Source organism: Rhopalosiphum padi, chromosome 3, assembly GCF_020882245.1.
Source record: "Rhopalosiphum padi isolate XX-2018 chromosome 3, ASM2088224v1, whole genome shotgun sequence".
NCBI classification, from domain to species: domain Eukaryota; kingdom Metazoa; phylum Arthropoda; class Insecta; order Hemiptera; family Aphididae; genus Rhopalosiphum; species Rhopalosiphum padi.
Genome location: NC_083599.1, coordinates 63,956,419 through 63,982,245, shown reverse-complemented (window position 1 = coordinate 63,982,245; position 25,827 = coordinate 63,956,419). Strand labels below are relative to the sequence as shown.

Sequence of the window (25,827 nt, the reverse complement as noted above, 5' to 3'; positions counted from 1 at the left end):
TAATTATATTTAATTACATATATTTAAATATTTGACATTTAGCAATTTAAGATAACAGATTATATATAATTTAATATAACTTTTTCTGAAATAATAATGTAATTAATTTTAACATTTAGAACTAAGTAAACAAATTAAAAAATAGCTTATTACCAAATTATAAGAATGTCATAAACACAATATAGATATATATAGATACTTTGTGAGATGCCGCCACAATCTATGCCTTATTGATTAATAGCATCCCACAACATCTTCTATAAAAGCACAAAAATACTCAATAAGGCGCTCAGTCGCACGCCCGGTTAATATTCCATCACTTCACATATTATTTTAGTTAATGCATCTTTTTATCAAATTAAAAATATTGTTCATAGTATAATTTTTCTTATTTCGTTAATTCTTATTCCACTCAAAAATTCAAAAAAATCACTGCAAACCGCAAGTTTCACAAGAAGCAAGGTAATATATCTATTCTATCTTCAATATATATATCACACATAGTCCTATATATACATTATATAGATAAAAGAAAAAAAAACTCTCTTACTTACCCCCCCCTCAAGATTTCATATTAATAAATATATACGAGTATATTATAAAGTAATGAGTTGAGAATAGCAATTTAAAATTTAAATATAATATATTAATTTTTATGCTAATATTAAATTAGAACCTTTTACCTTATTTTTAACTCATTACGGACGTATTTAAAATGAGTATTTATATATATATATATATATATATATATATATATATGTATATATTTATGTAAACTAAAACAATATTTAAATATTTTTATAATATATCTTTTGAAATCTTTAATTCTGTGAAAAAAAAACTATAATTTAACAAAACTGGTCAAAGAAAATACATTTCGTTTAATTATTCATATTTTGTCAGACACATATGTTCATCGCATTTCTTATTCTGAGGTTTCAGGTTCACTTGTTTCAGGTTCACTTGTTTCAGGTTCTCTTATTTGAGGTCGTCTTGTAAAACGAATTAACGTTTCTGGCGATCGAAACAAAAATATTAACATTGCGTATAAATCTTCTTCCATTTCGTATTCTCCGAAGAATCTAACCATATAAATTTCATAACAAAGCTACAAAAAATATTACATACCATTATTATAGACAAATACGTTTACAAATCAGCATAATTTATATTACTTGTAATATACGGTCTGGATAAGGTGTTTCGGTGTATCCCAATTTGAATTTGAAAGAGCGAAATATATCAAATGCAAACTTATATCCAAAATAAACTATAATTATAGTGTATAAGCCGATTATTCTGAAATTAGTTTAATTATTTTTTATTGAAATCGTTTAATTGCAGTAAGTGTACGTTACAGTCAGTTAGTCTGGGCCGGATTTTAGGAGGAAATGGCAGGGAGCCCCAGGCCACCGCAAAATGAAGGCTTCTACATTACATTTACATCCAATTATAATATAAATTGAAATTTTCAATATAAATTAAAATCGCTACTTCAATAACAATATGTCCAATCATTGATATTTTCATAAATTAATAAATATTAAATACCTAATGAAATGAATACATAAGTGAGAATATAAATAAAAATGTAAAATCGTTAGTTAGAAACATTTAGAGTACTGGACAAACCATATACTGAATAAAGTCGGTAATTTAGTTTAGATTAATCAAAGCGAGTAATTAATAAATACATATAACTTATATAAATAATTGAATATCAATTATCAATCTGCTATTTTAAATTACGGACAATACGGACGATTAAGTTTTAAATAATATACGATAAAGTAGGTACCTATATATAATTATAACGATTTCATTTGGGCTTTGATGCAGGAGAGATGTGTCTTTCGTTAGTTACGTTTACACACATTCTGCAACACCAGTCGCTACAGTCATCTACAACAGTATTTTGTACTAATGAATATTGATCGTGACAATTACCCGGGTTAGTAAAATTTATAATTTATTACGTCAATGCGACAATAACCACTACGTCAAGGGCGTATTTAAGTTATACAAACTAAAAATAATTTACAGCTGATTACCTAAATAGGTATACAATTATTCTTATTATGTTAAATATGATATCATTACGGTTTACGATCTTTATCAAACGGAAAATATTTTAAATAAATTATTAATTAATGTATTATATATAGAAAAATACGAGCGATGGGGGCAAATGCCCCCTTTCGCCCCCTCCCAAATACGCCCTTACACTACGTTTTGATAATTTAATACCTATAATTATCTGTTATTATTGACTGTTCAATTTAAATTATACTTTAATTACGTCGATCGTACATTACACAGCGGCTTGTCCTCGCGTGGACACTTATCAAAAAAAAAAAAAAAATTAATTTTAGTGACAATTAAATTACGATTTTTAACCGAATGATTTTTCTATTGAAAATATACCAAATTTAATTATAACTGCTTTTCCAGTAAAAGGGTCTAAGGAGGACCCAGGACATTCACATTCCTAAATCCGGCCCTGCAGTTACTAGTTAGGTATACATAGTATAACCATTTAATAACAACAATAATAATATAATTCAATTATTAAATTGTATTTGAACAAAAAATATAAATACCCTCTGTCGTCTAAAAATTGCATTGTGCTTGAATATCTATCGCTAAACACATATATATTATACATGGTATTCATACGAGTGCTGTTAGTTGTGCCCAAATTTATATCATTATCAGCGCACGATGAATAAGGCAACTTTCTCAAATAACTGGTGTTTTCGTTTTCGATCGGACATATTTCCACCATGTCCCACCAGTAATTAAATTTAGATAAGTCGTCGTAGTGAAATGTTAAACCGACGTCCATGTATGGTTTAGCTATAATTTTATTTACTGAATTATTACACTTTTTTTAACTGTACCTATTGTACATCTATATATTTTTATCAGTTTGTCCGTGTAGTATACTCTGTCTCATGTATAGGTATGTGTAAACTAGCCGATTACCTAATTTATGATTAGGACATCAAACATTTTTATTACTCGTTTAATTTAAATGTATAAATATGTACATTTACACGTTTAACAAACATGTATTATTATTACCATATTAGTATTTTGGATAAACGATGAGTTTTTTGTGAATTTTAAATTTCCTCAATTGCCGGTTAAAATAGTATAACGTTCTCAATCATTGGAGAACCGCGTGATCGAAACGGACAAAAATTGTTAGCATCTCTAAGTTATACAAATATCATGACAAAATAAAAACGCAAGGTAGATTCTAATAATATGAATACAACTTGTTTGATACGCACACTGCTATTAAATATTTTTCACTTTATATTATATAAATATTATATAGTACTTAAAGTTGAGTCGCGATAACTCGAACCTCAATAACTCACAAAACTTGACAATTCGAATTTTTTTTTATTCCCCTAGAAATATAAATTAATATAAATTCGAGTTAGATATCTCGAAGCGAATTATTATAATTATCTCCCTTCAACTTCGAATTATCGTGACTCGACTGTATATAGGTATACTTTTGTTCGTATGTCTGTTACTTAGTTTCTTAATCTCGCCCTCTATCTCTGCTGAAGACGAATAATGTTGGTAATGTTAAGAAGGGCCGGTTTGTGCGATTGTGTCTATTTATTTATCGTGTCTTATATAGGACAGAGTATAATTGTCAATCACACACGAATACACGATAAGCCAAGTAAATAAAAAAAACTATTATAAATACTTTAGACTTGCTTGGGTTATGAATCATCAATTCCGAACTCACTGCCGTTTCAGTAGATTTTAGAAACAATGCTAAAAATTTTGGCAATAGATTGGGTATGACCACTTGTTTACAAGAACCAGGTACATCATTAGAACTTTTATTTAACATATTATTGAGACAATCGGCCAATACTGAATGAGTGTAATCAGTCATCATGACTGTGTTTTTTCCACGGCTCACCTTAACACCATCATGGTGTGTCAATGCCCATTCTGCTGAAATTTTAATACTGAAACCTGTCGTAGTAAATAAAAATGTTAACGCCTGTATTAAGATTTAATTAATTATTGTCTAATTTAAAGTTAATTGTGTAGTATCTAATGTGATTAAAAATTGTTCCTATAGGAGTATACTCAATTAAATAAATTAAATGATATTTTTAAATTAAAATAGAAATACGAGTAACATTAAATATTTAGTTTATTACATATTATATTTGTATGTGAAATAAATATAAGTGTACTTGTAAGAATAATCTTTTTAAATTTGTTGAACTCATAAGTGGTAATGGGCCGTGTATTTATAGACTGTGGCATTACGTTCATTGAGCTTATTTCATCATATTCGTATTGATTTAGAAAATCCGAAATACTATCTCTATCTTCTTTCGATGAGTTTAAGTATATCTGTTTTATTAATATTAGATCTGGAATATCTAATCTAAAAATTAATATTTTAAGTTAGGTATGTATAACATATTTGTAAAAACTTGAATTACCTGTTAATCAGCATAAATTGATTTAAATACAATAAATAATAATTTTTTTTTTATAATTACTGCACATTAAAATTAATGTATGGCTTATTTTACAAATTAATTAAAAATAATTCATTAACAGTTACGATAGGTGCTATATTAATTTGTAAATTGTACTACTAGTCTATATTCTATATATGCTATTAAATAGTAAGCTTGATTTCGTATACCTATGTATGTCATCTGACTTGCTGGAAAAAACAGTTGAATCTTCTCCAAATGTTACAGTCAATTCCATTGACGACGGTGTGTCTGGTTTACTTTCAAACATCGAAAACCATATTATTGGAAATATTATTATTATCAATATCGCCAGTATAATTCCGCCACCAACACATAGCTTAAATATCCAGGATACATGCATACCTCGTTTACTATCTAATAATTCACGAAAATTATTTATGCTCTATAAACATAAATAAAGTACCGATTAAAATCAAAAATATTTGAATATGACAAAGCAATTTAAGTGAAACCAGTTACATATAATTATTTTAATCAGTAATTTATAATAATTTTACTTCTACCTTAACACAACACACATGAGTAAAGAGTTCATCCATTTTGAACCATTCCATAATTGTCAATGACGAATCCGTCCATATCCAATCCAACACTGTACGGATTTCGTGTACAAATGGACAATAATAATATCTTTCAAAATATTGAATCATTTATTATTTATTTTAATATCGATTGCGAATTACCTTACAATTTGTAAGCCATCAAATTGAATAATGTATATCGTGACCAAAGAAATGAACTCGCGTGCCGATACATGTAACCGTTCCTTATTTGATAGGCCGAAACTAAAATATACAAATACATGTTGAATGCTAACAATTGATTTACTATCAAGCCACTATGTTGCCATTCGCTATAAATATATATTTAAAAAACTGTTATAATGTAATAAACAATAATTATTACTTAATAAATAACTAATACTTACATTTTCGTTAAATCAAATATAAATGCAAATATAAATAATATGTGAAAAATTAATTTCCCTAGAACAAAACGCTTGGCATATAACCATCGATCTATGACTATAAATATCACGTCAATTGAGAATGTTATTAAAAACATTTTTGTCACTCGATTTATATCGACTGAATCCGTGACAGCCTACAAATTAATAAAATTGTACAGATCATCGACGATTATTCTCTAAACCAGCGTTTCTCAAAGTGTGGGTCGCGGCCCACTGGTGGGTCGTCAGTCAATTTTTAGTGGGTCGTAAACAATTTTTTGAATTATGATGTCAATGCTGTTATTAACCATAACAGAAAACAAGCACATATTTCGCATACACCTCATTATTAAAAGTACATTTATAAAAAAAAATTGGTTATAAACCTATAAAATACTAAATATGTATATATTACAAATTTATACATATTTATATAATACAAATTTTGTTTTTTATAACTACTTTTTGAAAAGTCAAACCATGTGGGTCGCGAAAGATTTTTCAGGGTAAATTTGGGCCGCGGTACTAAAAAGATTGAGAACCACTGCTCTAAACTTCTAATTTCTATTGATTTCAACAGTTTTCAAATAAGTTACTTACATTTGAATTTAGAAATCCGATGGGTATTCCTAAAAATATTAACAAGAACATGGTCGGATACACGTTCACAGATCCTTCGATGTGATTCTGTCGAAGGTCTTGATAAAATTCATGTATAGGTCTTAAATGAGTTTTTATACTTTGATACGCATGGTTAATTCAACATTAAACATTTGAAATTAAAATTAGAACATTCTAATCATCGTTTATATGATAAATATTTACTTAAACATTATCATCCTTAACGATAATATTTTTGGATTCTTATATTGTAACATTTTTGTATCGACAACCCATTGCGTCTGGTGTTTATTACATGTCCAAAGACCTAATCTTACTAATGTTCGTCTACAAGTTTACATTGTTAGTATTATCGTGAATATTTGTGATATAATACTAATATTAACCTGTGTAGAAACAGTGCTAACAAAACAATTAGGTCTATTAGTCTTTTAGATGAATAGTCTCCAATTCCCAGGCGTATGGTTGGATAATAATAAAAATTTGTTAAACTTGTACTTTTCAAAGTTACTTCCTCTTGTATCCATGGAATTTCTTTAAAAGAACAAATGTACTTTACTAAGCCTGTAATCTGGTAAAATAAAACACATAACGCACAATTTATGGTTTATGATACGTTTGCTTCATTTACTTGCATGTACGTAATTAAAACAATCCAAAATGTTTTCGTTGGTCTGGGTACCGATAATTGTCCCCAAAAAACTACCATTATAACAGGCACCATTGAAATTGAATCGTACAAGTTATGAACTGCGTTGTAAAATATAAAGAAGTAACACAACAAATGTGTAGATGATTGCATTACATTCCAAATAGCAAAAATAAATTGTATTAACCAGTGCTTATCTTTGTTAATGTCTTCGTAATATTTCTTGCTACATAACATAGTTAATGACGGTGGCAAATACAAAACAAAACTAATGTAATATTTAATAATAAATAAATAAATATAAATTACTTATAGTCAGTAACGTTTATAATATTTTTCTTCGGAGTCCATAACATTGAAGAACCCTTATGTTGACCTAATTTAAATAATTGTTCTGAATCTTCCTATATTAAAATATTAGGAGTATAATTCAACTGATATGTAAAAATTACATTTATTTTAAGCCTTTGAAAGTTTTTACACTTTAGAAAAAATAACCACCATAGTTTATCTTAAATAAAAAAATATAAATTTTATGGTTAAAGTAATAATTTCAAGTAGGTGATAATAGATGACTACATAGTATTATAATGATACAAAGTGAAATATACCTACCATTAACTTTTTTTTTTCTTCGTTTAAAGTTCCCATTATTTGCCTGTATTCTTCAGAATAACTATTCATTTTTTCTGTTAAATAAAACACAAAGTAAACAAACTGTCGATATAGCCATGAGCCATTTACCGAATTTCCATATTTAGAAAAAATATGAGTGTCATATTTTACAACTAAATATACATCATCATAAATTTTCTCAAACATAAATTCACCATCTAAACAAGCTATGTAAAATCCATTTTAAAGTAATAATAACATTTCAATACCTTTTTTAATAAGAAGATTAAAAAAATACCTCTATTATGTTGTGTTTGTGTTTGTCTTGTTAGTTTTTTTTTCGTTTCTCTAATATTATTAAGTTTTACTTTGATTTTTTCCAGTGAATCTAAATCTATTTTACGATTTTCGTCTTTTTTAGACTGATCCCATTCATTGACTATATAGCACATCTTACTAGCCAATACGACTGCAGCTTTTGTGTCATCAATTAGATTAAGAAAGTATTTACTTTCGAAAAATCGTCTTTGAAACAATACCAACATAAATATTAGCACATCCAAAAATAAACCTATATCATTTTTTGATGTACCACATATTTCTAATTTAATAATAATAAAAAAAAAATAATACGATTAGTAAATAATAGACAGATAAAACATTGTTAAACAAATCAAATTTACGTTCTTCTGAAGTTTGTACACAACAAAATATTGAAAAAACACGCATAAAAATACACGAATGCCATTCAAAATAGTTTAAAATCAAACATCCTAATAGATGTAATAGTACTTTTATAGATATCACTATAATTGTGAATTTCAATAATCCATTCCAACTGAAAATTAATACAATATAATTTATGGTATAATAATTAAATTGATTAATTAACCGTTTTACATTACAATTGTCTTATAGAACACTGTAGTAACTAGAGTAATATTTATGAGCGTAGGTAATTTTATAAATATTCAGTTCTACATTTTAATATAGTAAACATGTTATAATGTGAATAATAATGCTAGGTAACTAACAATAAATTATTAGATTTTAAAATTAATTTAAGACTTTCATATTGTTACTCACATTTTAAGTATCATATCCAATGGCATTAGAAAATAGTATGTACCTTTCCAAAAAAATATAGTACCAGCACATAAATAGCCAAGAGAAAATATGTTAATATGACTTGTACCGGTCCAAAATATGAAAAATAAAATTAACCACATAGAATTATGGAAAATAATTTTTTTCAAAACGCCCAAATACAATCTAAAATTAAATATTTTATAAATAGTTTGATAAGTTTTTGAAAAATTCGATCCAAACAAACGTGTTGTCGTTTTGTTTATTATTTGTTGTATCGTCATTTTCTTGAAAATGGTTTCCATGTGATATTCGCGATCTCTCTTTTCTAAAAACTGTCAATTGATGTGATGCAAAAACTAACAATATAAAATCAAATGCTGTAAAATAATGTAAAAAGTATATTTTTAGGATACCAGTTTTTAAAGTTTTCATCAAGTTCTTACACATTAATGGCCGTATCCAAGCGCTATAGCCGTCATCGTATAATTGTATTGTTGCATTATCCATAATATTGATTGTTTTCCATGGAATGTCTATGAAAAAATAACAAAATAATATAATATATAAGAAAAGTGTATAAAATTACAAACATTACCAGAAGCGAGATTAAATATTGTTTCAATACTCAACACATATTTAAATAGTATTATTAAATACATAAATATTACAAAATATGGCCAATAAATTGAAACGGATTGTCTGTTTTTAACAATAAAGCTCAACAGCCATAAAGCATATAATAATGCGTACACATCCAAAGACAAATAAATCACAATCGCAATAGAAGTAAAAGTGATCTAATTTAACAATTTTTTTAAAAAACTTATTAATTAATCATTAATTTTATTAAATTTATTAAATGTTCAAAAAGTTTCTTACCTCTAGACCAAAAAGGGAGAATCCATTGTTGGCCAAGTACATGAACAATTCTGGAATTCCTTTATCCATATCGGTGTATGTAATGTTTGGAAAAATTAATGATGGCGGGTTTTTAGTGTCATACTTGAATTCCAAATAAATCAAAATGATTTTTTTTAAAACCATTACCAACAAAATTACTGTAAATATAGATATAGAACTAGGTAAATGTATTTTTAATAAATATAACTTGTCATGACTTACAGAGCTCATATGTTAAAAAATTAAATAACAATTCATTTGTATCAATTTTTTTTAAACCAAATAATTCTGCAATATTTACTTGATGAAAACTAAAAATGTCTTGTAACTTAATATGTTGTTCACCAATTATAGGTAACTATAATGATAATAATTTATTGACCAATAATATTAACATCAATTTTATATTTATGATATAATTACTACTCATATAATCATTAGTTCTATTGTCTTACTCGAAATTGATATATATGACTACAGTATGAGAATTGATATCCAAGTATAACCATTATATACAAAACAATGTGTAAGAATAATATGTTTGTTATAATTTTATTGTAATTCGATAATATCCATAATAGCATTATGATAAGTAATATCATATTTGATAAACAAGGCTAAAATAAGTATAAATAAACAAAATATTAGGTACATTTATCTATTATATTTTTTATTTTTCTATTATTATGATTTAATATTTTATATAGTTATATTATGAACTATAAAGGTAGGTAATAAAAAAAAACCAAAACTAATTTATGAATTTAACTTACTTTACTCATGATCAATATCACAATTAACATGATTAACAATTTATTAAAATGTATATGGAAAACTAGTAATGAAGTATTCAATATTTTAAAAAAACCCAATTCCTTTGATAATTTAGGTAATTCAGGTTTGATTGTGTGTGGTTCTTCAGTAGTTTTTGGTATCATTAAATGTTTGTTGAAATATTGGAATTGAATTAGAATAAAAATTGCAATTGTAACCGGTACAATTGATTTAAATGAGTCTTCCTTGTCCAATCCAATATCACGTTGACTTTAATATTTTTTTTTTAATTAATTAAAAATGTTATGGTAATCAAAATAAACTATTTACAAGTCATTTGAGATATGTAAATCCGTGATCAAGATGTCTGCATATCCATAAAATTGAAACACATATGTTATGGTTATCACAACTATACAATACAATACTACTATTGTCCAATATAGATACAAGAATTTACTCCACACTTGAAAAGACACCTATAATTTTTTTATTTATCAGGAATAAAAATAATTTTATTAGTGACTATTAAATGTTATTCATTATTTATACACATTTTAAGTACCTAAGTAATATAAAATATACTATCATATAAACATAGGTAAGAAAAAAAATAGTTGATATTATTCAAGAAGTATGAATAAAAATTGATACCTAGTCTAATATCTATGCATAAATATTTAAGATCTTAAGTTAATAAATATAATTACTTGAAAAATAATCAAAAATAAAAGTGCTAACGTAATGTAACCCATTTGGATCAAGTTGATTTTATAATATCCGAAAAATCCATATGTGATCATAATCAGAATCAGTAATGTAGTCCACATGTATGATATGATTGATATGTAATAGTTTGAATTTGATCTATTCTCATTTGATCTATCCTCATTTGATCTATCCTCATTTGATCTATTCTCATTTGATCTATCCTCGTTCGGTTTGTGTTTATTGAACTTGTCTAACGCTGTCCAAAATGTTACAGTAAACAATGTCTATAAAAAATGAATAATTTTATTGTTTTATATTAAATTTATAATTTTCCCATAAATACTTGCTTTGATCATAATATCCCAAGATAATTGTTTATCCAAAACCCGTTCATTAAAATATGAACCAAATATTTGTTTAAGCAGATCATTACCTATAACATTGTATGTATATTCACAAAGAATCGTACTAATAGCAAGTAATAGAATAACTATGAGATTTCTGCGAGAATTTAAATGCATCCAAAAAATTATTGTCCATGATAACATTATGAATGTTAGCCATCCAGGATAACAAATACACCAAACCTATAATATTACGTTGCGTTAGATAACTTCTACAAGTTTCATAACATATACAATAGCATATACAAAAGCTTACATAAAATTAAACTTACTAGAATACTTATCTTATATCCTATTTTATTCATGCCTACTAAAAATATATATATCAGGCTGAATTCATTGTTCTTTGATGTTTTTAATTTTGTTGAGCTTTCTATAGATGCATTTTTAGGAATCTAATTCGTTCAAAAATATACACAGTTTACATACTTTATGACATAGAATATGTTTTTTTTTTTAAATAAAAGATGTACAAATAAAACATTGATCATTTGTACAAACCATATTAGAATATGTCCATAGCATAAAGTGTTGAATAACTAATACAATTGGTAACAAATAATTATACAACTCAAGTTCAGGCAATACCTCAGATGTATTGCATTTTGAATTATGAAAGGCTATCAATCCAAATTGTCTGAAAAGTTATTATTTTTTAATAACCCACTGATGATTGATACAATATTTGATTAATTTCAATTTTACCCACTTTAAACTCGCATTAATTTTGAGGTTTCGAATCCATTCTATTTGATAAGAAAATAACATAAATATATGAAGACTCGTATAGAAACATATTGTTCGAAATAAACAAGCAATAGTTTTATTCGATGGTTTGAATAAAACAATGACCGTTGTAAGCACTGCAAATAATGTGTAATAAACACCACAAGCAATTGAAGGGACCATGATACCGCTTATACACATTAAAGCCAAGCATGAATACTTCGAAACAAACATTGAGTAATAGTTTTTCGTGTGCACAGGGGTAGTACTTATGGAATCCTGGTCGATGTTTGTGTCAATAATATCATTTTTGGGAAAATAACGTAAAACTATTGCAAATATAGTTAATAATACAGCATCTAGTTCCATATTGGATATTTGATCATTCATCAGTCCTATTGCTTCTAATAGCTGCCCAATATTATCACCTTAATTGATAAAATGGGATAAACATTTTGTTTCGTGAAATTAAGAAAAAAACGATTACTTACATGGATCATGCATATTTTGATATTGAGGCGTTACATAAACCTTAATTATGTAAATAATTTTCACCGTTAATATCAACAAAGTTATATAAACCATACATTTAACAAATCGTTTGAGTCGTTTACCCTGCAACGTATCTAAAAATACAATATTAACTATTAAGAATCATTGATAATAAAACCAAAAATCCTGTTAACCTGTTGTTATTCGGTTTCGGAAATATACGTTAAAAGTTCTTATATAAACCTAACTATATTATTAAAATATGAGTAAACAATTATACTATTAAGACATATAAATATTTTCACACGAAACTGAGGAAAACTTATGAATATTTACGAAGTAGTTACCAATTAATATATTTGATTCACATTACCAGCTAATATAATCAGTAGCATCTACGTAGGGTAGGTACTAAACAGTACAATTGCATTAATTGTACCCGGGTCCCACATGCATTTAGGGTAAACACTAGAAATGCACAACTCATCACGAAGTTTTAATTTTTCATTATTTAGGTAGTTTTGTATTATGATATGTATTATTATAACTATGTAAGACAAACGTGAGGACTAAGGAGCGTTGTGTTCAATTGTTTAGCTTCAATACTGAGAAATTAAAATTTGATGAAACATCATGGTTGGCAGCGTCAAGCATGAATATGGGAGGGGGGGCTAAAATAATATAACTACACTGATTCATAGAAAACATCACATACGATACTAATAAACATCATATGTATATAAATGATAGCTATACCAATTTCCGTCCGGCTGCGCGCATCTCATACATATAACGGCATAGGTATCTAGTCACTGGTGGAAGGGGAAAAAAGTGCGCAGAACTGGTGTATTTTATTTTGAGATAGTGTGTAATTGATGTATTTAAATAATATTATTGAATAAAATATTTTTTTTTTCATTATTTCCGTACTTACCATTTAGATTTTGATGTTTTGATGTTAGGAATAGTGGGAAAAAAATAAGAAATATTAAGTGGACCATTGATAAAACATTTTGTCGTAGACATACGCCTGTTAATAAATATGTTAAGATAAGTGAATTATTTAAAATACATACATATAATACACTAGTTATGATATAATTTATAATAATTTGTTAAACATATTATCAAAATAATGGAAAATTTTTATAATAGGTGAATTAAAAATGTATTATAATATAAAACAAAATATTTAAAAAAAAAATGAATCAATTGTCTTAACTAAAACTTTTAAATAATAAACAAAATAATCAATTTTAAAATAAAATTAATAACAAATACATTTTTTTATACGAGTATTTGTGAATATTGGCGTCATGAGGACACTTTTTTGGGGCAATCACTTCTTCAAATTTAGTGGTTGTAAGTGAATTAATTTTACTAAGTAATGGGTTCATTCCCTGTGTTGGGATTTGATAATATTAATAGTTGTAAACTAAGTTATAATATAAAAGAATTTAAAATTAATATTCCAAGATAAATACTATTTTGAAAAGTTGGTGGGTGATTCTATGCATAGGTAGTATGCCTTTGTGTTTCAAAAAGTTTGCGACGCTACTTAATATGCATACTATAATACATGAAATAGCTCATATGATATACCTATATAATATTACTTACTTATATATAAACATGTCGTAATAATCAAATTGATTAAAATATGACTCTTCATCTCAACTATTCAATTATCTCAGTAAATTAAATCAATATTTCTCATTATTTGGAGAATTTCAGATATTATATATTATATTTTTAATTGATAGAATAAACAATTAAAATAGTTCCGTAGTAACGCATATAAATTATATGTTTAATTGAATTCATTTGATTGAATTAAAAATATTAAAAAAACAAATAAATTTATTTTTATGAGAATTGCATCGTAAATTATGGAGCATTAGAATAGAGAAAATATTTCAATATTTGGATTTACTTAAAATGTTTATTAAATCTTCTGAATAATGAAATACTTAAATGCGTTTGATGAGAATAAAATCATAAGTAATGAAAATAGCGATAAAATCCAGTTACATCTCAGTCGTCAGATTTTAATACTGTAGCATAGGAACCAATTCTTATTATATGTTGGTTATTATTTTTTTTTATCTAAAATGCTTTTTTTTGCTACTACTCCCTAACAAACCTGGTACACAAAATCCCATATTATACAGGTCACATAATTTTCATACTGTTAATTGTGGAGTTATAAGTAAGTGCCTATTGAAAAGTAGTTCTCATAGATGTGAAATGGATTCCAAACGCCAGATTGAATGATGGTACACATACAATAAATAAATATGATTACCTACTGTGGCTTTTTTACTGTTTTTTTTTTATATATATATAAACCGGGTTGGCGGTTGACGAATTATTTTAAAATAAATTAAATTTATAAGTATCATTTAACTACAGGCAACACGTAAATAAATCAAATAGTAAAATAAAGGTAATACAAATAGTAAAAAAAATAGTAAAAAAAAACAACAAATAAAATAAAATTTACATTAAAATAAAATAAAATATAAACAGAATACTAAATAAATAGTGGTAATAATATAAGGTTCTAAAGAGTAAAGGTGATGACGTATTATTTTGTTTTTATATTTCATCGCTCCAGTATTTTGCTACTTTTACAGCCTAGTTGTTTGTGACTTGTAAGTTTGTCAGTTTACACTTGGTTGAGCATTCGCTGCAATTTAATAGGTGTAACATTGTCCAGACCTCTCCGCATGAATAGTCTGTGTCTTTGTTCTTCCTCTCCCTTATGCTTAATCCCCATTTTTTCAGGCTCTCTCTAGAGTCTAGGTCATTCAACTCTTGCACGTAGGCGATTTAGTGTTCTCCAGATCATCCATATGTTATTGTGCCCCGGGGGTAGATTATCTTCGACTTTATGCTTGCCTTTTGCATCCCATGATTTTATCCTTACTATTGGTGGGTTGTTTTCTAATTTCTTCGTACATTTTAAGAATCGCTTTCTTGATTTTAGTCAGGAAACCTTCGGGTTGTATATTATACATCAGGTGCCTTTCGTCCGCTCTATGTCACTAACAATTTGTCTACGTATATGTGGTGTGCGGTGGCGCTATTCCTGCCAGAGGATATAGACATATAGTTTGTCTACTGTTGTTGGTTCTAAACAGCCTGTTATAATACGAACAATGTCATTTAACGAAGTGTCAATTTACTTAGCATATGTTGACATACCCCACACTGGGCATGTATATTCAGCTACCCAAAATCATAAAGCTAGTGCCGAGATCCTTATACTTTTTCGAGATGAGCTCCCCACTTTGAACTAACCAACTTTTGCAGAGGTTATTTCTGACACATGTTTTCCGCTTCAAGGCATCGCAGTGTTATTTAAAATTAAATGACCTATCTAGGATGACACCTAGATATTTGGAGTAGGGTGGGTGTTCTATATTTATTCCATCCCATATGATGTTCAGTTTTCTATTAATTAGTCTGTTTTTCAGATGGATCACACATATTTAAGTTTTCATAGGATTAGGTTGCCATCATTTCATGTGAAGACTCTAGTTTATTTTCCATTCCTTCAAACATGTTATCTTGAATTGGTATAGCAAGGTAATCACGAGGTTTAGCAAGTTAATGATTTTTTTCAACTCAGTTGAGTTAAGTTAATATGCATCAATAAGAAAAAGTTAAAAGTATAAAGTTAATATACATTTTTTTTAAACTTTTTATTAAGTTAAAGAAAAGTTATTTTTATACATATACTTTAGCGATTTAGCGTGCTTTATTTCTTACCAACGCAAAACTAAATTATAGACTATAATGCTTATACTTCATACGAGTATACGACACAGTATTTTTCTATATAGCTAGTAAGTATTTTATTAGTTTTCCGTCTTTATAAAAAAATAATAATAGTCATCTAAATAATAATTAATGGTTACCTAAAAGCTGAAAATTTAAATCATAAATAAAGTCTTTCATACAGATATTATTTGTGTGTTTGTAATATAAATATTGAAATATAAATTAATTTAAACTTATTTCTTAAAATGAAAAATAAACTCGTTAATTTCGCGTTAATTAAAAAATAATTTTAGTAAGTTAATAGTTAAGTTAATGAAAATCCAAGCGTAACTAGTTAAGTTGAAAAGTTAAAATAAACTAGCTTTTAACTTAACTTTAATTTTTTAACTCGTTAATGCCCAGCCTTGAAGAAAGCCCCATTTTTTTATAGTAAAAAAATTGCAATAAAAAAATATTTTTTTAATTATGACTGAAAAGTATTCAACATAATCAACATAATAAAAATATATTTAAAACTAAAATAAAAATACGTTATGTAAATATGGTTAATAAGAAATTGCAATAACAAACATAATTATTTTGTTATTTATTATAAAAATAGGCAATGAAATGAAACTCCATCCAAAGCCACCGTAGATATTTTTTATGAACATTATGGTATTTTAAGCCTTCTACAATTTTAATGTTAATTGAGCTATTTTGGTGAGTATCAAATTTCAATATAATGTATACTAATATATCAAATGTAAAACAATTAGATTAGCTTCTACATGGTACTCATAGATTTAGATTTCATATAATTTAGAATGATATGATATAATAAATTTATCCTAATTCCTAGTATAAGTACATGGAAAATTAAATTCAGTTTCTTATTAAAATATAGTATGCATAAACGCAATTAAACACTAAAACAATATTATTATTATCTTATAATTGACAAATTTTTAATTAAAATATGATTATAAGAATCCTATAATAATTTAAATTAAAAACAAAAAAATAAAAAAAAAAACAAAATTATTAATAGGTATTTTAAATAGAAATACCTACGAAAATCGGTATACTAGGGAATAGGAATTCAAAAGTCAAAGCGGCTTTTTCATACAAATGTGGAGGAAAATCTACCTTCGTACTTTCTGACCACGCCCGTTTATGGCAAAAATCACGCGCTCCTATTCATGAATCCCTGGTATTCGCACACACTATTTATGAACCACCTCCACCAAACTACATGGAAATAGAACATTATGCCGGGCCACGTCATTTAACATTTTGTTAAAGCGCGCTATTCAAATTGCGATACGTGTGTGGTTGGCCTATGCTGCAATTAAAAAATTATTTAAATTGGTTAATACGCTCGATTAATGCCTACGTCATACGCGTTATCAAATGTTTTACATTTTATCAATTGGATCGTTTTGGATCCAAACAAACTAAGATGCTTATTTAAAATGTATACAAAATAAATTATTAAATTAATTTTGTTTGTTAAAACAACTTAAAACAGTTTAGAGCATTTTTTTTATTTTGTATTTTTATTTTGTAAATAGATTTAATAGATTTAGCTGTTTTAAAAGACTATGACTTATAAACTTATTTTATTTTGTATACATTTCAAATGTGTATTTTGTTTTGTTTGGATCCAAATGAAATGTTGATAAGGATTAATAACGTACGTGACGTCACGCTAATCGTCCGTATTATAATTCGTAGAAATATAGTATTCTTAATAATTATAATTAATATAAACCTTGTTGTTAAAAATGAAGAGTTTATAAATCCATTTTTCTTTTATATAGTTTCAATACTTTAAAAATCTCAATGACACCATTAGTCTATGCTTCTTGTAGTTTTTGCTCGTTACTGATGATAAATAAGCCATATAGGTGATCTTGATTCATAGTGCTCCTCAGTTTAGTTTTTATAAAACTTAGTTTAAAAAAGTCTTTCACAAAAACAACTTATAACTAGTAAAGTTACAATAATTTTAAAGGCATTAAAATATATGTTTAAAAATACATCCTCATTATTTAAAAATTGAAGGCATAATTGAGTCCATTGAGTCCACTGGTTGCAGTTTTTTTCCTTTTGAATTTGGATCACTTTTTTATTACTATAATTAGTTTTGAGGAAATACAATGGGCTCAGTTCCTCATCGTTTAGTATGTTCAAGGCATACAGATAAAGCTTAGACTGCTTGGGGACAAAATATTAACTAGATGAGTAAATGAGAGTAAAAACAAAAAAACTGTGTATTAATAATCAAAAATATCATCAGTCAATATGTGATAAAAATTAATTTAATAAGGATTTAAAAGAATTTAACCACAGACAATGAATGACGAGAAATTTTTTTTTATAATCGTTTAAAATTCAAATTTTATTATAATAATAACTTGTCAAAATCATTTTAGGTTAAAAAATTAATTTTTAGTTTTAAAAACTAAGACTTGAACATTGTATACAAGTTTCTTGAAAATTGTACTTGTAAAAATCTTTTAGTCTCAAAAAACAAATTCGTATATTTTTTTTATGAAACTGGTACAGAGATTTTCTTAATTATTAAAGAAAAAAAATTGACAGTAATTAAAAAAAAAAATATAGTTATACATATATTTAAGTAAAATGAAGTGCGATCATTGGATGGTTTCTTCTCTCGCCCTATTCATGTTTTTTAATATAATGAAGCACTATTCTTATTATGCCTTTGGGTATAGACTGTTTATTCTCTAATAAAATTAAAAAAAATAAATATATATATATTTTTTTTATAAATATTTAAATAATTAAGCAGTAACTTTATTAGTTAAAATAATACAAGGATAGGTATTCAGACAATTAATAGAAAATTCTAAATTTTTTATACTACTTAGAAGGTTTAGTTTTAATTTAATAATTTATTATTTTCCCAGTAGTGTTATGCACTTTTAGGTAAATTAATTACTATTAGTATATTTCCAAGTATTAACTAAAAATTAAAAAGTTATTTTAAAATAAAATCCAATAATATTCCAGTAATATATTTTAAAATTCATTTCTATGATATTTTTCTGATTCCATGTAAGAAGTAAGCACAGTTCTGTTGTTGAATGTTCTACCAGTCAAAGCTTGTAATGTTTTCTCACAGTCTCCAAAATAATGAAATTCTATAAACACCTGATAGACAACAATTTTCAATTATTTATACAGTAGAAATTAATAAAATATTTAAGTAATACTTTTCCGCAACCAGGTACATCAATTCCTTCAATAGGTCGTGGAATTTTTAATGACCGAACACTACCATATTTATTACACTCTTCTCGAATATCTACCAAGATTTTTTCATATTCGTTATCATTTTTTAGTTCATTAGGAGTTATAATATTCAATAAACATAAAACCTGCAAATAACTATAAATTATATATATATTTTTTTTAAAAAAATTTTTATTTTGTGTCTTAACATTAACCTCAGTTGGAGGTCCTATAACTGCAAGTCCAGAATCTTGATTCGGGACCAATAATTGTTCAACTTTAGCTTCTTTAGCTCCATTATAGGCCCTATGCACAACTATATTCTTTCCTTCAAATAACAATCCATTCAAATGATCAATGACCTAAACTCACAAAAATTAAATAATTAATCGTTAAAGAAAACATTGACTAAAAAAGTATTATTTGATAACTATTTAAAGTTTTATACCCGATCTGTTATAGCAGTATCAACATACTCGCAAAATGCATAATCTCCACTAAAATAATTGACAGAATCCCTGACCAAATTGAATGTTTTTAACTGACCAAATGATGTCAGAAGCTCTATCACCTATTATCATATAGATAATTAATTTAAAACCTATATTATGTTCTGTTGAATATTAATTAACCTTAAATTATATTTATTTAGGGATCGTACACTGTTAATCATTTAACTGATAAAACTATTTAAAGTAAACTGGAAATAAAATAATAAAAACAAAATAATAAATAGGTATTTAAAGTTTAAGAAAAGCATTACATATGTTTTCAGATGGAAATAAAGAAGAATCCATGTTCTTACAGTACGAGTACCTCAAATAATATTCCATGCCCATGATAATTAAAACTGCTTTATTAATTGAATACACAAAACAATAATAAATATTCTTAAGAAAAAACCCAAAATTTATGCGTTGAAAAAAAAAAAATCATCGCTATTTTTGCTATTTAAAAATTATGTTAAAAATGAGAACGGTTTGATATTTTACTACTAAAATGACTTACCTGATCCTCATTAAGGTATCTTGGTAATCCTCCAATAAATAATTTGTTTCCTGAATCTACACAGCATAAAAATTATTAATGAGTAAAAATATATATTTCATTTTAGATATAATACACACCTTGAATTGTTTCAAAATCAAATGAACTGGAATCATATTTCACTGTAACAAATTATATTACAATGAAAAATTAAAATTTTGATCTAGAAGAAAATAAATATTTCCATACTCATATCTAATGTCATAGGGTTACTCTTAGTGACTCCAATTGTAGTCTGATATTCATGTGGTCGTTGTATTTTTAGGTAATTGCCTTTGAATTGAATACCATCCAAACACATTGATTTAGTAGTTTCACTAGCAGACCTAAACTATAGTTAAATTAAATTTAAAATTCCATTTTTATTTTTATTTTTAATAACATTTAATGCAACAAATACCTCCAAAAAAGCATAATTATTTCCTACATATATTTTACACGCAAGCACAGGATTACTATCAGATTCAGCTATTCCAGACAAATATAACTGCTGATTAAAATATTTAATCATTTCAACCTATAAATGTAATTATTACAAATATGTTGAGTTGTAATAAATTATAATAATAAATAAGTAATAACAAAACTACTTCAGTTACACCAAATGGTATGTTTCCAATAAACAACCGTCTTGCTTGGCGTACAATAGTTTTTCCAGCTGGATGGATTTTTGAAGGGATGTTTGATATTGAGTTGTTAAGACTTGGTCCAGCAGCTAAAAAAAAAGTAAACTAATGTAGTTTAAATTTAAATATTTTACTAAATATTTAAAAAATAATAGAAACTGTTAGAGTAGTACCTTAAAACTGTTCTGAAGAAATAACAATATTGTATAGCATTGATTTTTTGTAACCTATGGTTGGGCAAACATTATAAATAGCGGTAAAAAGTATCAAAATAACATTATTATTAACTAACTATTTAATTATGTATGTTTTTCTTACTACTTTTAAAGGGTCTATTATAAGAAAAGTCAAATCTAATTTATTTATTATATGTACATATAAATATAATCTGTTTGTACAGAGAATATGACTATTCTATGTATAGTTTCAACACAAGCAAAAAAACGAGTCATGTATCAGTATGTTCTGTTATTGCAGGGTTAGACCTATTTCAGTCGGCAAACTTTTATATAAAAAATGTGTAAACAATAATTTGTAAAATATGTTAAATATAATAATCAGAAATTAAACTAATCTCACAGCAAGCGGTAGTTAAATTGTATACAGAATTTATAAAACAGAACCTAAATAGAAACAGACACATTTTTGGTTGTATTGAAAGGAATCTATTACACTTTTAAGTCAGAAACATTAACACATATTAAATTTAGTTTAACTCTAAAAACAAAAATATATTATTAAATATGATTTATGTATATTTTTATATTTTTATTTAACAGTATTGGATTTATTTATATAATGCAAGGCTGGGCAAGTTATCAATTTCTTTTAACTCATTAAGTTATTTTAAAAAGAATCAAGTTAAATTAAGTTAAAAGTTACTCATATTTTTTTCGTTAACTCGTTAAGTTAAAAGTTAACTTTTTTTAAAAAAGTAACTTAACTTAGTTTAAAATTAAAATTTTCTTATTTGCAAAAATAATAAATTCCAGACACATAATTTTGTTAATTAGATATTAGATATTTTTCTTTACGCTCAAGAAAATTACCAGGAAAATTTAAAATGATACATCTTAGTACCAATTAGGTATCAAAAACTGTGTTTTTCTAAAATAGACCCTAAAATTTTGAATTATTCTTGCATTATTCTACAGACAAAAATTAATTTAATTTAGATACTTTTGAATAAAATTAACTTGAAGTTAACACGTTAATCTAAAAAAAAAAGTAACTTATTAAGTTAAAAGTTAATTTGAAAAAAATGTAACGTGTTAATTAACATAATTAAAATTAACTTAATGTTTTAACTTAATTTTAACTTTTAACTCGTTAATGCCCAACCTTGACATAATGTATATTATATTAGTATCGTACTGTATCGTCACAGTATGAAAAATATATTGGTTTTAAATTGTAATGGAATTCACCAAAGCGTATAGTTCTATACATTCAGAAAATATTTATTTACATTAACATACAAATTGTTTTAACAAGTAAATTTTTATTAATTTAAAAATACCTGAATGATTAGTTATTCATTACAAATTGAAATATACCTAACCAAACTGTTTATAATATTTAATATCCAATTTTATAAAAAAAAAAAAACGATATATTATATTATATTATAATATATTATAAAGTATTACTTGGTTAGATACTACAACTAAAAATTCTCTTAAGTATCAGGTAAACATTTACAAATAAAGAAAAAGTCATATAAGAAATCATTTGTTATTTCTATAAATATGATTACATTATGTCATTATAGTATAATGCAATAATAGCTTGTTGCATTTATGTTTCCCATTAGATAACTAAATATTCAAATTAGGCAGCACAAGTGCATAACTTATTATACAAATTACTAAGGAAGATTGTTAATAAACAAATTGTGCAATAAAAATGGTTTAATAATACTTAAACATTTTAAGAAACTATTAAGTATTTATTTAGGCATTTAAACTTAAATATTTGGTGGTATACTACAAATAATTAAAAAAAAATATAAAATGTGAAGAATGTAGAATTATATATTATATTATTTGTCTGATTTCTCTCCTTTACATTGTTTTGTATTTTTTACTATTCATTATATACCATCATACTAAGACATTAAGTAAATAATAATAGGTACATTAAAAATTAGACAGATAATTACTTATGATCTTTGTAACTACATGATTGATTTATAAAATATGCGTATTATAATATTTTGAATGTCATTAGACTATATTCTAGCTAAAATTATTAAACAACTAACACATAAACCTGTAAACCAACTTTAATTAAATGTATTAAGTATTATGTATGATTTAGAAACTCCAATATCACCAATATGAGATATTACTTCAGTGGTAAATTGGGCCAAATAATTTGTAAAGTAATTAATTATTCATGTGTGTATTTCATCTATCTTTTTGGCCAATAAATATTATTATTATAACAATAATTTGTAATTTAATATACAATGTTAAATATAAATTCTTAAAATGTATAATATATAGTCATTTACTGACTCCTATTAAAAAAAAAATATATTCAACAAATTATATTCAATATTTATGAATTAGATATATCTCACATGAAAACCATTAATGATATAAAAATGTACAATAATCTTAATATTCTATTACCCTCAATAATCCAGCATATTTTTATCACACCCAGCTATAATTTTATTTTTAGTTTATTGCTTTAATCTAATATAGTTGAATCTCCTGATTCTATTGTTAAAATTTTAACAAAATTATAAACTGGTCACTTGTCAGTGATATCAATTATATTTAAATGCATAATTCAATATAAGTGTAATGAAAATAAATAAATTAAAATTTTTTCCTAATTTCTGTTTAAATGTCTAGTTTTTTTTTCTCCATAATCCGGTGGTTATGATAATCCAGCAATAGTATGGACCGATATGACTATATGAGTCAGATTAACAAGCTATATTATTTTAATGTACATCATATAAAATTTAGAAATGTATAGTAATGATTTTATTTTTGTATAAATATTAGAACATAAAAATTTTGTATTCCAAACTATGAAAATACAATTTTATGATTTAAACACATAAAAATTGGTTAGGTATAATTGAATTTGAAATATTATAAATAATTTATTATTCATTATTAAAGTATAACAACTATGAAGATTCATATTTCATTTTGGTTTTAAATATTTTAGAAAAGGCCTCCTTAAATAATAGTTTGAAAAATGATTTAAGTTTTAAGAGGCAATTTCAAAAGACATTTATCAAGTTTATAAATTTAATACATAAGTAATAACAATTAATTAAATATGTATCCAAGTATACCTATTAAAATAAGGTATTTAAATTTAAATGGTGTCCTCAAAAGTTGCCTACTATTGTAATTCGATTTTTTTTAACTTAATCAAAATCTACCAAAGTATCTAGTTAGTTTAAATGCTATATAGCTTACCTAGCATTGCTTTATATTCAACCGTTGTCATATGTTCATAACCTGATGCCGGAACGTCCCAATAGAGAGATGGCTTTCTACGACTAGACTTATGTTTAGGTGACTTTGATCTACTACGTTTACGACCTTTGAAACTCCTTAATCTATGTCTGCAATGACGTTTACGGTCCCTACATCGTGAACGACTACGTCTTTTACCACGTTCTCGTCGGTTCTTGTCACGATATTTTTCTAAGTTACAAAAACAAAAACGAATTACTTACTAAATTACATTAAGTATGCACTTTAATAAAAAAACATCATTCAAACTCTACCTTTGTATTCACCCGTCATCCTACGATTTCTATCCATAATATTGAATGTAGTGATTTTTTTAAATTTTTATAACAAACGTGAAAAAAGAAAAAAAAATTAAAAAAATATAAAGTTATGACGAATAGCTGAAGAACTAAATCGACTTGGTTAACATTGATTAATGTTTAGATGGTTTATCTCAATCATATGCTCTGTCTTGAACTAAGATATCTAATCTTCATGATGTACATCAGTAGGTAACCTTAATTTTTAAAATAATTGAAAATTCTACCTCTTCAAACGTCAGTAGTAATTCATGGGAAAATAAAAAATATTCCATGATTTTTAAGTAAAAAAAAAAACGTTTTAATAAAACTTTATTAATAAAATATGATAAGTAGTAACCTAACATAACCAGTAACCGCGGTTCCGGTAACAACTCCAAATAATCCAACTTCACGTAAAATCGGTAGTTTATATGTAGCACAAGTAGTTGTTTCCTACTCTTGCCCACTTCGGAACTCGAATTTGATTTAGGATAACCCTGAGCTCCGGATGGGGAAAATTATCTGCCTGTGGGAGAGGAATAGTCACCTAACCATTGGTAGACGGGTAACCTAAGAAGTACAAACTTACCCTTCGGATAGACCTCACAATCAGTCAAAACAAAACAATAAAGTAGTATATGATTTATCGATCTATGATCACGATCGTGAACATATTATATAAACACTGTTAACGTTTGACAACTAATAAGCCCGCGTGGGCTTTTTTGGTTTTTATATTATTTTTTGTTTCATGTAAATCATATGTAATAAACTCGTTATCGACTATATCGTTATTAACTTTGTACCTGTAGTTACTGATAGTGATTTCACTTTTATTTTAAGGGTAAAAAAATAAAA

At 25.9% G+C, this 25,827-nt stretch overlaps 4 protein-coding genes across 8 annotated transcripts in view; 1 reads left to right on the top strand and 3 right to left on the bottom strand.

Moving 5' to 3' along the window:
- The window catches only part of LOC132924446 (leiomodin-2-like), a 74,367-nt gene that overhangs the window by 13,607 nt on the left and 34,933 nt on the right, over positions 1–25,827 (top strand). Inside the window, exon 1 of one of the 3 annotated variants that reach the window (XR_009661330.1) lies at positions 310–462. The exons of 1 other annotated variant lie outside the window; for it this stretch is intronic. The gene's annotated coding sequence lies outside the window, so the exon portion shown is untranslated. Of the gene's footprint in view, positions 1–309; positions 463–1,856; positions 1,952–25,827 lie in introns of those variants that run through there. One more of the 3 variants, XR_009661329.1, reaches the window with a different exon arrangement.
- On the bottom strand, positions 863–7,608 carry LOC132924443 (piezo-type mechanosensitive ion channel component-like). Of its 3 annotated transcripts, none has more exons than XM_060988767.1 (12): positions 7,388–7,608; positions 7,082–7,176; positions 6,328–6,998; positions 5,482–6,241; positions 5,242–5,406; positions 5,057–5,183; positions 4,700–4,935; positions 4,236–4,432; positions 3,742–4,008; positions 2,601–2,856; positions 1,176–1,299; positions 863–1,108 (listed from the first exon to the last, which is right to left on the bottom strand). In XM_060988767.1, exons 4-12 carry the CDS (start codon positions 5,616–5,618, stop codon positions 926–928), a joined length of 1,692 nt encoding a protein of 563 aa, XP_060844750.1. In that variant the 5' UTR covers positions 5,619–6,241; positions 6,328–6,998; positions 7,082–7,176; positions 7,388–7,608; the 3' UTR covers positions 863–925. The 3 variants fall into 3 exon arrangements, with proteins under 3 accessions (XP_060844750.1, XP_060844749.1, XP_060844751.1); XM_060988766.1 differs by having other exon boundaries at positions 5,482–6,657; positions 6,721–6,998; XM_060988768.1 differs by lacking the exons at positions 6,328–6,998; positions 7,082–7,176; positions 7,388–7,608 and having other exon boundaries at positions 5,057–5,145; positions 5,237–5,549.
- On the bottom strand, positions 7,968–9,261 carry LOC132924445 (piezo-type mechanosensitive ion channel component 2-like). Its single transcript, XM_060988771.1, has 5 exons — positions 9,072–9,261; positions 8,920–9,009; positions 8,721–8,853; positions 8,474–8,659; positions 7,968–8,225 (listed from the first exon to the last, which is right to left on the bottom strand). The coding sequence occupies exons 1-5, from the start codon at positions 9,133–9,135 to the stop codon at positions 7,994–7,996; spliced, it is 705 nt and encodes a 234-aa protein (XP_060844754.1). The 5' UTR covers positions 9,136–9,261; the 3' UTR covers positions 7,968–7,993.
- On the bottom strand, positions 19,291–24,961 carry LOC132923858 (splicing factor U2AF 50 kDa subunit-like). Its single transcript, XM_060987834.1, has 11 exons — positions 24,943–24,961; positions 24,629–24,859; positions 21,147–21,271; positions 20,957–21,073; positions 20,746–20,887; positions 20,637–20,678; positions 20,518–20,573; positions 19,958–20,080; positions 19,725–19,871; positions 19,491–19,655; positions 19,291–19,428 (listed from the first exon to the last, which is right to left on the bottom strand). The coding sequence occupies exons 1-11, from the start codon at positions 24,959–24,961 to the stop codon at positions 19,297–19,299; spliced, it is 1,299 nt and encodes a 432-aa protein (XP_060843817.1). The 3' UTR covers positions 19,291–19,296.